This window comes from Pomacea canaliculata, linkage group LG5, assembly GCF_003073045.1.
Source record: "Pomacea canaliculata isolate SZHN2017 linkage group LG5, ASM307304v1, whole genome shotgun sequence".
Taxonomy (NCBI): Eukaryota; Metazoa; Mollusca; class Gastropoda; order Architaenioglossa; family Ampullariidae; genus Pomacea; species Pomacea canaliculata.
Genome location: NC_037594.1, coordinates 33,490,395 through 33,503,592, shown reverse-complemented (window position 1 = coordinate 33,503,592; position 13,198 = coordinate 33,490,395). Strand labels below are relative to the sequence as shown.

Genomic DNA, 13,198 nt, shown 5'->3' with positions numbered 1-13,198 from the left:
TTTTAATTTAAAACCGCTCACTTCACTATGTGTTAAATACCAACCAGAATAGTTCACGATTGTTTTGTAAATATTGATAGACATGGGCGATAGAAAACTAACCTGTCAATTTCAGTCTCCAAAATCCATCCTCTAATTAATGATCTGGTAACAAAGTACGCGATTCGCACCTGCGATGAACGAGCGCCTCGACGAGTGTAGTACGTCATACTAGTACACCAATCACAGCATTGCCAGCAACCAGCATCAACCGGAGAGAGAGAAGGAGGATAAGTCGATCGCGAAATGTCTCCATTTATAGTGCTATAGCAGCAGTTTTCAGAACCAGAATAAACTGCACAAATAAAACTGTGCATGTTCAAACACAACCTAATCGCTGCACCCGGATGAACTTTGTTGTATTACCTGCATCACAGGTGCAACAACCGGATATACTGTGGACTACGGCAGTTGTTACGTGTGGCCGAAGTCGACCTAAAAAGAATTGTGTGATATAAGGCTGTGTAGGTAAATAAATTCAAAGAGGCGTTTAATCGAAGTTTCACGTTCATTCTCAAAAGTGAAATACAAGTAAAAACGCTTAAATATTATTAGTGTAAACAAGTATTTCAACCACTTATACCAAAAATAATAAGAATAAGAATTTTATGTGACGTAGACAGCGGAGAGACTTTTGCACAAAGGGAATTTTTCGTTCGTCAAATTAAACAGAGCAGAGATAGCTTCTGACGGGCAATGTCAACTTGTAAAGTCAGACAGAGTCAAGTACCGTTATTAGCCGCCCCGTCTGCACAACAAGTAATTGCTCAACAGGTGTGGCTTGCCCGGTGACGAGACAGTTGCTTGTAGTGTACACATTAATAGGCTTTTTTGTTTGGTGCACATACATCCTTTAAAGTCACACATGTAGCACACACACACGTATACAAACACATACACACATACGTACACACACGTATACACACACACACACGCGCGCGTACACACACACGTACACACACACGTACACGCACTAACTTTAGCAAGTGCAAATCAGAAAAAGTGAGGTTCTTTTTCCCTTGTGTTTATCTATCTACAGAACTTTGTTTTGACTAGTATACACAACAAACGCTATAACGTGTAACGACCTCTGCCTGAGTCTATCATCAAAACACGTCCCCTGTCTGTTCATCCGGACTGGTTGACAGAATAAAATGAATGGAATGTGCGGTGCGTCACTCTGTGTCACGTCCTTTTCCGTTATTCCGTTACAAACTGTTCACAGCAACTCCTAGTGCACAGAGCTGATACACAACAACAACAAGCAGATGACTGGCGGCGAGAAGCCAGCAGACTAAGAAAGAAACCCCACCCGCAAAATAAACATGAAAACAAAAAGTCAGATAATGACACGATGATGAACATTACCGTACATGAACACAGTAACGTATAGGTGAATCTCTTTTTCTTTACGACTCCCTCACCCTGTCCATTTTTCCATTTGTCTTCTTCCTCTTATTTTCCCTCATTCTCTCCCTTGTTTCTTCTTCTCTTTCTTCCTTCCTTTTCTTCTGTCACCATCTCCCATCTCCCTTCACCTTGTTTGCATTACTTGTTTTACACCACAGGTCCGGCAATTATCTTTGTATTGAGATTCATTGCCTCAGAGCTAAGAAAAGTTCAGATAATTGACGAACAGAGAAACTGCCAACTGCAGTGCGAACCGGTTGTTCATCTCTTTCAAATACTTCCTTTGCTACTCCTTCGGTACAAGGAGGAGTATCTGTGCCTGACAACTGTGGTGTGTAGCTAGTGAAGGCTGGTCACTAATTGTGCAGCGTCATCCCTCTCTCCAAAGCTGCTTCACTCCGCCTCTCTATATAAGCCGGGCCAGCCCAACGATTGTCATACACTTTTATCTCTTCCCAGCCTTGGACTGTGTCGCGGCTGCATTTTAACAACAGGATAAGTTGTTTTCATTAGTGTTCTTTTCTTTCGGAAGGTATGTTCTAGTTGACACTTCTCATCGGTTTGAGTTGGAGCCATGCAAGTCTTCGCGTGCTTTGTTGTTATAGCTGGTAAGTACTGTTGATGGATGCTTCATTGTTCATCAGTGCTGGTTAAATGGTTTTTTTTTTATCTATTTGCATTAGAATACCTGCTTTTTTCAGCTCTGTGTGTACATATGCATGTTTGTATGTAATTTATCAATGTATACACTTGTGCACGCAGTTTTGTATGTTTGTTTGTGCGACTGCTGAAGACTGGAGAAACATTCACCAGCCTAAAAAGAAGATGCTTTCTTTATACAACACACATTTGTCTCTGAGCTCAAACGCTTTACTCGGAAAAAATGTAGTCCAATTTTTGACTGATTTTGGCAAAGTCTTATATAACTATCTTATATAAATTTTGTCAAACTTTGTCCACAACAGACCTTGACTTCGCACATTTTTCTCACGCTAGAGAACAGACAGACAACACACTGGGAGTCAGGCAGGGCTTTCATAGATATTAATTGTTTTCGCCCCTCTCAAACCTTAGGATAACTTTTGTTAGACAGTTCACTCTGTGCACAGAGAATGAAGCCTTCGCTAGAAAATGGAAGTTTTTACCTGTGTCGCAAAAAGAGAGGTGTAGGTGAAGCCTTGTATAAACAGATCCCCGGTCGGCAGCTAAATGTCGTGTACACAGTTTGTTAAGAAATGTCTGGTGGTGGGTTGCAGTACTAGTTGCTCTGCCAGGTATTGTGGGAAATAAAAGTTGTTCAACTTTTGCGACTAACAGCAGTCGGCTACAAAGACCAACACAACCAACACATGTTAAAAAATATTCTTTTATGCTATCCACGAATATAACGGGAAACTCTAGTCTTTCAGTTGAGCTACTAGAAAGCAATTTCCGTAATTGTTTTGCCTGTGACCACCCATAAAATCTTGCTCTGAGCTGCTAGTAGTAGGCAGCGAAGCAGGATGTTAACATTGGGTTTCTCGCTGAGGTGGAGATTTTAATGAATAGTTCCACTGTCGTGTTCCCGGATTTTCTTTTAAAGGATGGGTCAGTGTCACTGAACTATTGTATTTGACAAAGGCGACGGAGAGGTGTGATGTAAGTAAATAACAAAAATATGGAAGAGAATTTACTGTAAATCATTATTTTTTCACTCTTTTCCATTCCTAGCTCTCTATCATTCTAGTTCGCTCTCCCTTCATTTTTCTTCTTTTGCTGAGTCATAGCACAAACCTCAAAATTCGTCCTCTGTCAAGCAGGATTTCACCCCTACACTTCTGTTCCAAGGCTACTCGGTCACAAAAAGTAAAGCAAGAGTTCAAGACAGTTACTTGAACTTTGCACTAAGGGGTCTGTAATTTATCTCACGTTAGCAGCTGAAAGTAAAAAAAAGTACCTAGATGTGTCACTTCATCAAATAATAAAACTGTCTGCATTCCGTGCCTTAAGGAACTACACTGGTCCACGGGTCTAGTCCAGGGTAGAGAACAGGGTGGGCAAAGTACAGCCCTCTGACTCCATTGGACCTAACCCAGACATCTGACATGATGTGAACTTGTTTTCATTTTAAGTTAATTAGATTGAAATTTCATTTATTGAATACAACTTAGCCTAAGAAATCTACAGTACCTAACATTCTAAGACAGATAAGATACAAAGATAACAAATAACGCGGTTGACATGTCTGATGGAGTCGTGAGAGAGGATCTGTGGCGGCTGCCTTCAAAGAAAAGGCTGGCGACAACATGTCGAGCAAGATGACTAATCGTTTCGTTTCAACATAGTTTGACCACCGTGTTGACGGATTCTTTTATTCCCTAAAACGTTATCCCACTCTTCAATTTGTTATGTAAGAAAAGGAATCAAAAGAAGTTGCCAAAATGATGGGATGGGATGGGGGTTGAGATGATTATATCGAAGAATGTGTGCGAACAGACATTGTCGATGATGAAGCACACAAGTCCGACCTCCTGTTACGGATGATGGACGAGCATCAGGCCGTCATGAGAGATTTCAAACAGTTTCATTTTTTTTTTTAATAAAATTTGTTAAGTAAACACCATCATATGCTCATTTTCTTCCATCGCACTTTTACTAGGTTTAGTGTACTCGATTGGCGTAGAATTTGGTATGTGACCCGCTCACCAAACAGCTTAGAATTTCGAGACTGGCCTGCAAAAAGAAAACTTTGCCCACACCTGGTCTAGAGGACATAGGTAGCCAAAAATAGGGTCATCAGTTCTTTAGAAGAGAGTTCGATTCTAAGTACCCATATTATTTGCTAGTTAAAACAGACACACAGACAGAAGTGGTAGATTGAGAGTTCCCCGAGCCAGAACAGCACGATATCTGCACTTTTTTATAATTCCGGCGGCAATCCCCATACACAGTAAGATCATGGCTGGGACACCCCTTTTTTATGTATTATGTACTGTCTCATGTAATATTCACATAGTCGATAAATGATAAATTCCTGAAAGGGTTTAATAAAAATGTTTTGTATTTGTCGACATCGACATTAAAAACTAATGCGAATATGGAGAGGAATCACCAATCAGACTGGCTGTTTAAAGCACATGATATTGGTAACTTTAATTTTAACTGATGCAAAACAAACTAGGATATCCCTATCACCCGACTGATTAAAGACAGTTCATTAACCACACACAACTCCATGTTGCACTCTTCTCTCTTCGGTGAGATATGCCGGATACATTATTCAAGTGCTTATGTTTAGAGTCTCGAGTAATACATTTTTACCCACGAGAAGAAGAAACAAGTTTACAGTTAAAAAGATTAAACCTTCTGCAAGAATTTTAGGCATTTAGTGGCACACCTTTAGACTTTAGGGTATTCTCCGACGCTGCTATTTCTCAATGCAATAAAAATAATAGTCGTTTACCATCTGCTTTAAAAGATCGGAGAGTTAGTGAGGTTTATATGTTTCACTTTCCAACAGATGAGCGCAGGCTCGCCATTTGCTCGTTCCAGTGAGAAAGAATTTTCTACACTGAAAGTTCACCCCAGTAAGAATGTGGACATGATTTAGTAGAGAAAGCCAAAGGTGATTGAAATATAGCGCCACTAGGGCGTGGGATTTGTACCTGCTTATGTATCAAAGGGTGATAAACTGCCTACTCTACGAATAGTTCACTGTGAACCCACTAATAAAAGTGCTTCTGATAACAATTTTGGGTCAGTAGCAATACGTGGCCCTAAAGGCCGTACTTAACCATGCACAATGTTGAAGTATCCAACCTTTGGTCTCGTTATAATGGAAAATGTATTGGAAATATATTGGATTTGTTTTTCCTCCCGTACAGCTGTTTGTGCAACAAAAAAGTCTTGGGGTTAAAAGTAGATTCTACATAGATATATATTTCATGTAATTTGTCTACGCCTATCTGAAATAATGATGATGGACTAACCTGGATAATTTTTTACCAATACTTAAGTGTGGGAAGATGTAACTCTTTCCGTTAATTTTGCTTTTCTCCTGTGACTGATAATATTCAGACCTCAAAGACCAGATTTTTGTTTCTTTCTCCCCGATTTTATTTTTATACTTTAAAAAATAGCGATTATTTCCCTAAGACTTGCTTCCAGCAGTATAAAACTAAGATATACCCAAGCAAACGCGTATTTCCTTCAGAAAACAGAACTTAAGCATCTTCATGTGAGAGAAAGAGAGTGTAACGGGGGCATGATTTTGGTGGTACGGACCTCCTGACTTTCATAAGCCCTCTAGCATATTTCTCGGAATGTCACCTTAAGAACTGCAAACTTTAATGCAATTGGCAGAAGTGTTTGCTCAACCGGTGTGCTGTCATTACTGATGTTATCTACTTCACCGCTGCTAGGCCGATTTTTTTTTTTTTTTTTTTTTTTTTGGGGGGGGGGGGATGGTGTTTTACGCCGTGCCAGCAACTGAGGCTATATTATGGCAAGGGCCGATTTGGGGGCGATGTTTGTAGAGAAGAGCATTCTCGAATGGTAACGCTCAGAGAAGAAGCATATTTCTGTAGGAATACACACCTTTTGTTCTCGAGATATTCAACCCATACGTCAGGATTGTATTCGGGTTAAGGGCACCCGGTAGTGGAGTGGTTGGTGCTCGCTTGTCACCTCTGCAAAAAGAGGCTCATGGTTGAGATCGGGTCACTCACAGAGCTTGCCGACTGGGGTCTCCTCTGTTTACTCCTGTTTTACCCCTCCTACTTTCCCCTTTTCCCCCATAGAGTGCGAAATCACTTTGAGGTAGAAGCACTTTCCCACTATTGCAAACATTGTACATGGATATGAATATAGTGTCGTAGAACAGGTTGATGTTTCTAAAAGAATATCTCGAGAGCGGAATGGAAGGATTATGTTGTACGGAGATTTACCCAGTACAGTAATTGGATCTTTAATCGGGGTCCTTTAAACTCAGCAGCCCTGTGGAAAGCTGGAGCTTATCATAATGGGCCACCAAGCAGCACCTGTCTTACCCTCTACCCAAAACATTCGAGTGACATTCAAACAGGAACGCCGCCCTTCGAGCTTCGCCTTTCAGCAACCACTTATGCACCTGGACAGCAAATCACAGGTATACTTCTTTAGATACTGTGCATATTTTTGTACGATTAACAATGGTATAATGATGTTTGTTAACTGAACGAGAAAATACCAGTCTTTATCACTTGAGAACCTTTCACTTAGAAACTTAAAGAAAACTTTTATGAAATTAAAGTATGTCTGAGAGATTACTTATTCTTTTAGCCTAACGCAATATTATATACATGGAAAACAGATAAGTATTACCAGGTCAGCTGAACAGCATATTCTCACTTGACAAAAGTCTTTAAGTTCCATTCATCGGTAGCACCAGAGATGTTAGTTAGGACTGAAGCATTGAAGGCAGGATTTTTAGCAAGAGAAAATATCAAAGATTCATCCGCCTAGAAATCCAAACCTGCGGTAAAGATACCTGTCAGCTGCTTTCTCTCTTGTCGGTGATGATGGTTAGTGTCAGGGTTAGTTTTACACATACCACCACATATCACATATTAATGGATCCATCGCAAGCCCGTCTCACAAATTCTTAAGAAAGTTTTGGCCCCCCAAAAAATGAAGTTGACAAGCTGCTATGGTGAGTTTATTATATTTTGGTTTAAGTATATCCTCTCAGCTTCCTTGTGAGGAAAATTTAACTTGGCATGGAAGATATAAAACAGTTTCTAAGAAATAACATTTCCTTTCTTTATCATTTAGATCTTTCCATTGTTTTCAAACGAACTGGTTCAGCAGCATTCTCATTTCAATTTTTATTACTGTCCTTTCTGCTTTGTATGCAGAAAAGTTTTTTTTTTAAATAGACACCAGTGATGTAGCCGTTAAGTAGATGAAGCACGCTTATTTATCTATCACTCCATGTGCCACTTACTCTCTATTTATTTGTCAGAAAACAAGATTCATTTGTATTATTTATAGAAGCCCATTCAGTTGATTAAAAAATGTGTACTCGATACCTTTTTTTTTAATTGCAGACACCTAGTAAAGGGAGATTATTTATCGCAGACCAAGCACTTTCGTTTTCGCTGCATAGCCTCCCTTTTCTTCAATCTGTCCTGCATAATATAACTGACCAAATTTTGGCTTTAATTCACTGCAGCTGTAACTGTCAATACTGCATGCTTTGCTGTATGTGTACCTTTCAAAATCACTGAAGAAACTTATCCAGCACAACATTCTTGATATTTGCAGTTGAGATCATCGCAACAAGTCCAAACCGTACATTCAAAGGATTCCAAGTTACGGCCCGCCGAGTGAACAACTCGACCAACCCCGAAGAACTGCTCGGTATCTTCAATACTACTGATGGCGACTCTAAAGTCATCACTTGTCTCGGACAACCTCAGGTATATTGCAAAATCCTTAGGTATGTGAAAGTCCAAACCTAGTTTGCATGTTCCCTGGACAGAATCGTGCACAGAGGATGGTGAGTTGTTGCAGATACCCACTACAATTAAAATGAAATTAGACATACACCAGTAAATTGTGACCTATACATCGTAACGTAACTTTTTTTAATGTTTTTAATTTTTTCAGAAACACTGAATACTTTTAGGGTATGAACTTTATTAGTCCCGATTATACTTGATTTGCAAAGATTGCATATATTGTGTATCATGCGACAGGCAGGAAGCTTAAATCTCTCGATCAAAATTTCGATTGGAGTGCGAGTCTAGTGTCTACCCGACGAAGTCTCAGATCGCTTACAAAATAAATAAGTGTATCCCGGAAAGATGTCAGTCAACGATCAAATATTGTAATGACTCAGTCTTCACTTGTTCGACCTGGTGTAAAAGATGGAAGTATTGCTGTTTCAGAAAATGCTCGGTCATGCCACAAATGCGACGCGTGCCGTTGTTAATGCCACATGGACCGCCCCCACCCAGAATGCAGGTGACATCGTCTTTCAGTAAGGGCTGTTTTCATTCATGTAAGCAAAGAACTTAGGAAATTGCATTTGACTTCTTTTGTTTTTGTAGTTTCATTCATATTTATCTTAGTAATTTCTGTATGAAAAACGATCGAGCTGTTTGATATAGTAGTTGAATTGTTCTATTTATTCGTTACTAATTAGACTGTGTGGCATCACTTGTTATTCCAGTTGTTGCTGTATAAACTGGCTAAGCGTGTGAAGCAGCAATTAATGTGATTATTTGTGTAATCAATAGCGATATAACTGCTATCAACGTGTAATTGTGATCTAGCTCTACAGTATACAGCTTTTAATCAATTACGATTGTACTGGATACAATTGTAATCAGGTATAATCTAGCTCCATGCAGCGTGTAATGAAGTTTGATCTCATTGTATACAGTGCGACAGTAGTGGAGAACAAGACTGTTATTTGGTACGACATCACGGCTACACTGAGAACATCGAATAACAACAATATCCAACCACCTGTCCACACAGTGAGCGGCATCCTTTCTGTTTACCTCTAACCAGTATCACTTTGAAATTCCCGTTATTCACTCATCAATTTGTGTGTGTGTGTGGACATCTCTCATTTAGGAATACTTTTTCTAATATTTATCCCAGGAAATGGGGTAAAGGATCGACAGATACAACAAAACAAGTGTGTTGTTTGAATTGAGCTTACTCGTGCTTCTCTGCAACAAGGAACCGTGTATTATGACACAGGCAGAACATATTTACCTATGTGTATTCTGGAGTTCATTTGATGGTCCTCAGCATGTGCTGTCCTTCGCTTGGAAAATCCAGTTGGAACTATGATGATTTAATTCAAGGACTTTTTCACATTAGACCTGAGAAAACTCTTTCACACCTTATTTTGTTTATTTTTCTTGACTTCAGGTTCCACCAGTAACGACGCTGCCAGGCTTGCCAGACTGGGACGAGTGTGGGACAAGCAAGGGCTGCTTTCTGTATCCGGGATCAAGTAAGACCACCTGTTCTGGCGATGACTGTGTAGCGGCTTTGTCCTACAGGTCAAGCGGTGACCTCTTTACCTTCGAGTTGACAGCAGAGGGTCAAGATTTCTACGTGGCAGTTGGCTTTTCCGAGGACAGGAGCATGGTAGGTCAAGTGTCTAACTAATGGTCAGGTAATGTTTGCAAGAAATTCGGCATGGATTTTGTCATTAAATGAATATGACTGAGCGAAGATTTCTGTCTCCGACACTCTTATTGGATATGTTTGAAGATGTTTGAGAGGGTTGCGACAAGGCTCCATGATAAACTGCAACATTGTGTGCAAAACACACACAGACACACTTCAAAAGAATTCTTGCATTAGAATTCAAAGCCATAAAGGTTTTGAAATACTTCCCGACTCCAGGACCGCTGTAAATATGAGTTAATGGCTACCACTTTTGTACGTTTTCCATTATACTTTCTGTTAATTCCATAGCTTATTATTATTGTATTAGTTTAGTAGTAACTTATTGATTTGTCTTCTCCTGTACCTGTAGTGGCTAGAAGATAAAAGCATGCTTGGCTTATTCCACTACCCTCTTAAATAAAGAAGTTATTTTTTCTTTATTATAATAATATTAGAATAAAAAATACTCATCACAAAGTCCTATTGACACAGAGAAACCAGAAATAGCGTCTAAGCTTTATAATTCCTTTGGATTCTTACAATCTTTCACAAATCACGTCGCAAAGTGTACTACGAATGGGTTGAAGACATCTGCCTGACGGATTTCTGAATGTTTTGTTGCCAAGGGTGATGACCAGGTCGTAATATGCACCGCTCTTCCCGGACACCAGACAGTACAAATGAGTTATAACCCCACCACTAGAAAGACCACCAACAAACAGTACACGGTAAGCTGGAGTTGTCCTTGATGTTTTTGATATTTTGTGAATGTATGAGAGAGATGTCCCTTCGCCTAATAGACATGGCAAAAATTATATTAACATTATACATCTGCTGTGATTCGACTTTTTACGATGGATTTGCACTCATAAACTCGGATACATGACAGCTTCTGTTCGTTTCTGCTTTAGGCATGCGGGCAGCTTAGAACTATTTCAGCAAGTTTTTCGTTGACTCTTCTAGATTAAGGATTATTGGTGTCTTGGCAACAATATTTAGTTAACAGTGGATATGCTGCGAAGAGAGAAACTTCAATGGATTAATCATTGATGAGTCATGTTTTCCTGATTCGACCCAACAATAACAAAACAGTTTTATTTTTAAAGATCAAGTATTTCTGCTAGATTTACTTTCCTTTGGACGGCATTCACAAAGACGATAATTGTGATGAGGATGGAGTTTATTATTAATATTATTGTGCATGTGGGAAGCAGCTAACTACACTAATGCTTAGTTCACTCTAGTAAAGACAAGGAGCGCGATGCCTCGAGTTTGAGTCTGTGCAAAAAGAATAAAAACTGTTTTATATACCCAATAGGAAATTTAGGAATCCCCTGTCTATCCCGCAAGAATGACTATTTAGTGCGAACAAAGAAAGGAGAGACCTGAGCTCTCCGTCCACGTGCTACTCTAGACACCTGACACTGGACTCCCGACAACCACCAGACTCATGGACTCTGAGACGAGCAAAATTTGAAATGCTTGCATGTCTCATCATATTCTATCAAGCGATTTTGGTTTCAAAGACCTTGATGAGGAGAAGGAAAAATGACTATAGCACGGTTATTATTACAGATTGGTCTGTCCAACCTGTCCACAAAGCAACAGAATGGCAGGGTGTACTGCACGTTCAACAGCACAGCAAAGCTGGTCTCCATCAAGGAAGATGGCAGTTCAAGGACTTTCGACCTCGGGAAAGAGAAATATTACCTCTTCCTGGCATGGGGACCTCTTTATCGAGGTAATTTTCTTTAGTGCACTGAAGTGCAAGAAATAAAATATGATGTTGATCATTATGAGATTATCTAATGTCAGGGACGAGGGTTTTCGCCGCTGACTGGTCAAAAATGTGTGAGTGAGTGAATTGAGGGACTGAACTAAATGATCACGTGATAGAACTGGTTAACGAAAGTTTTTGTATACCTGAAACGAAAATCGTAGAGGAAGGACGCATGTGGAGAGAAGTGATCCCGGGAGTGAAGAAATTTCGTGACAGGAAAAAATAGTGAGAACTGGTTTTTTTAAAATAATTTTGTCAATGGAAATAACTATTTGTGTAAAACTGCATGCAAAACTTTCGCTCACTCACACATACACACATTCTTGACTAGTCAGGGGTTTGACCTTTGTCTCTGACACTTTCTCAGTAAAGTAGAAAGTATTTATCATGGCCTTTGTCATCATAAGCATGTGGCTTTTAGACTTTCACATTACGATACTCGCAAACATGTGGATTTGCAACTCGTGAAATATGATGACAAGTTTTGAATGTCTTGAAAGTATTATATTTATGGATTTGCACCTATTACCTTCCGAGGGTGTGTGAACTCTTTACGGCTTTTCAAAGAGACATTCTGCATATTACCCTGTTGTTATTGTTATTGTTATTGTTATTGTTATTACTACAACAACAACAATAACAACTCGTACTTAATGGTAGCAACTGCTAGCAACACATCTTTGATCATCTCGTATGGCATTCTACAGACTTCATGTTTGCATGGAATATTGTGTGCGTCCGTGTGTGTGTTTATGTGATTCTTTGTTTTCGCCTTGCGCTTACCCGTAGGGCCGTTATATGGCGCTATGTAAGTTTTTTATGTTTACGAAGATGAATATCAATAACTTTTAAGTTAAGAATGGAGTTAATTCTCACAGGTCTGTTTTTAAATTAGTTATTCCATGGGTATTAGTAATGGAGATAACTAACTTTAATGTTACCCATTCATTTCTAAATTTTCTGAATTTTCCTGTTTCTGTACAACGAAAAATTAGACAAAAAGTAAATGCCATCACAAGAAAGTTTGAAAATAATAGAAAAACATACAAGAATACCTTTAATAATAAGTGAAGTACAGTTTATGTATAAATTTTGTTTAAACATGCACATGCAGGTGGCTAAGCTATGGATCTCCTACTGCTTCTCTTGATTGTTCAACATTACAAAGTGTTTAACTATGACACCTTGCAGGAACTGATGTGATCAGCAAGCACACGCAAACCGCTATTTCGCCAGACATGATGGACCTGCTCACCATCAGTGGAGCTGTTCCCATGCTTACCGGCACTTCGGCTTTGATCACATCTGCTTTATGTCTTGCCGCTTGGTGTCTTTTAAAGCCTTAAACAGTCAGTGTATTGTAGTCTTATATAGATGAGCATTTCTTCTCTTCACTCTCTCTGTTCGCGCGTATGTGTGCGTAAATATGAGTGAGTATCCAGTCTCAATATTCAGTTTTTACTTGTAAAAAGTCTTCTAGTGTCAGACAATTTATCACATACTCTTGTCTACAACTTTTTCTTACCTTTGACTATTTGTGTGAATATGATTTTGTCTGCTTCATCCAAATATTTGTAATTTTGTGGTCACTGTTCTTGATTGTTGTATCGTGGACAATAATTATGACATCATGATAACAGATCTTTAATTTTTCTTCATAAAAGATTGCAATGCTTCAATTTTCGACAAAATGTCAGAAATAAAGTTGTTTACCTTAGCTTCCTTTGAAATGTAAGTTTTGTTTTCACGATAGTCACGAAGGAAGGACAGAGAGTGAAAGTAATTAAATTAAACCATCAGGAGTAGCACACAAGCTTG

General features: G+C 39.2%; 1 protein-coding gene across 2 annotated transcripts; it reads left to right on the top strand.

Moving 5' to 3' along the window:
- Positions 1-1,601: 1,601 nt before the first annotated feature.
- Positions 1,602-13,102, top strand: LOC112564727 (putative ferric-chelate reductase 1). 2 transcript variants are annotated; one of them, XM_025239750.1, is made up of 9 exons: positions 1,602-2,057; positions 6,422-6,574; positions 7,732-7,886; positions 8,358-8,449; positions 8,855-8,951; positions 9,355-9,576; positions 10,227-10,328; positions 11,176-11,341; positions 12,572-13,102. In XM_025239750.1, exons 1-9 carry the CDS (start codon positions 2,024-2,026, stop codon positions 12,724-12,726), a joined length of 1,176 nt encoding a protein of 391 aa, XP_025095535.1. In that variant the 5' UTR covers positions 1,602-2,023; the 3' UTR covers positions 12,727-13,102. The 2 variants fall into 2 exon arrangements, with proteins under 2 accessions (XP_025095535.1, XP_025095533.1); XM_025239748.1 differs by having other exon boundaries at positions 1,605-2,057; positions 6,419-6,574.
- Positions 13,103-13,198: the final 96 nt, after the last annotated feature.

Excerpts from the sequence above, each read along its gene's own strand:
- LOC112564727 (XM_025239748.1), top strand. The coding sequence starts at position 2,024 with ATGCAAGTCTTCGCGTGCTTTGTTGTTATAGCTG. Across the intron at positions 2,058-6,418 it reads GTGCTTTGTTGTTATAGCTG|CAGCCCTGTGGAAAGCTGGA; the intron begins GTAAGTACTGTT and ends CTTTAAACTCAG. Across the intron at positions 7,887-8,357 it reads CTTGTCTCGGACAACCTCAG|AAAATGCTCGGTCATGCCAC; the intron begins GTATATTGCAAA and ends TTGCTGTTTCAG.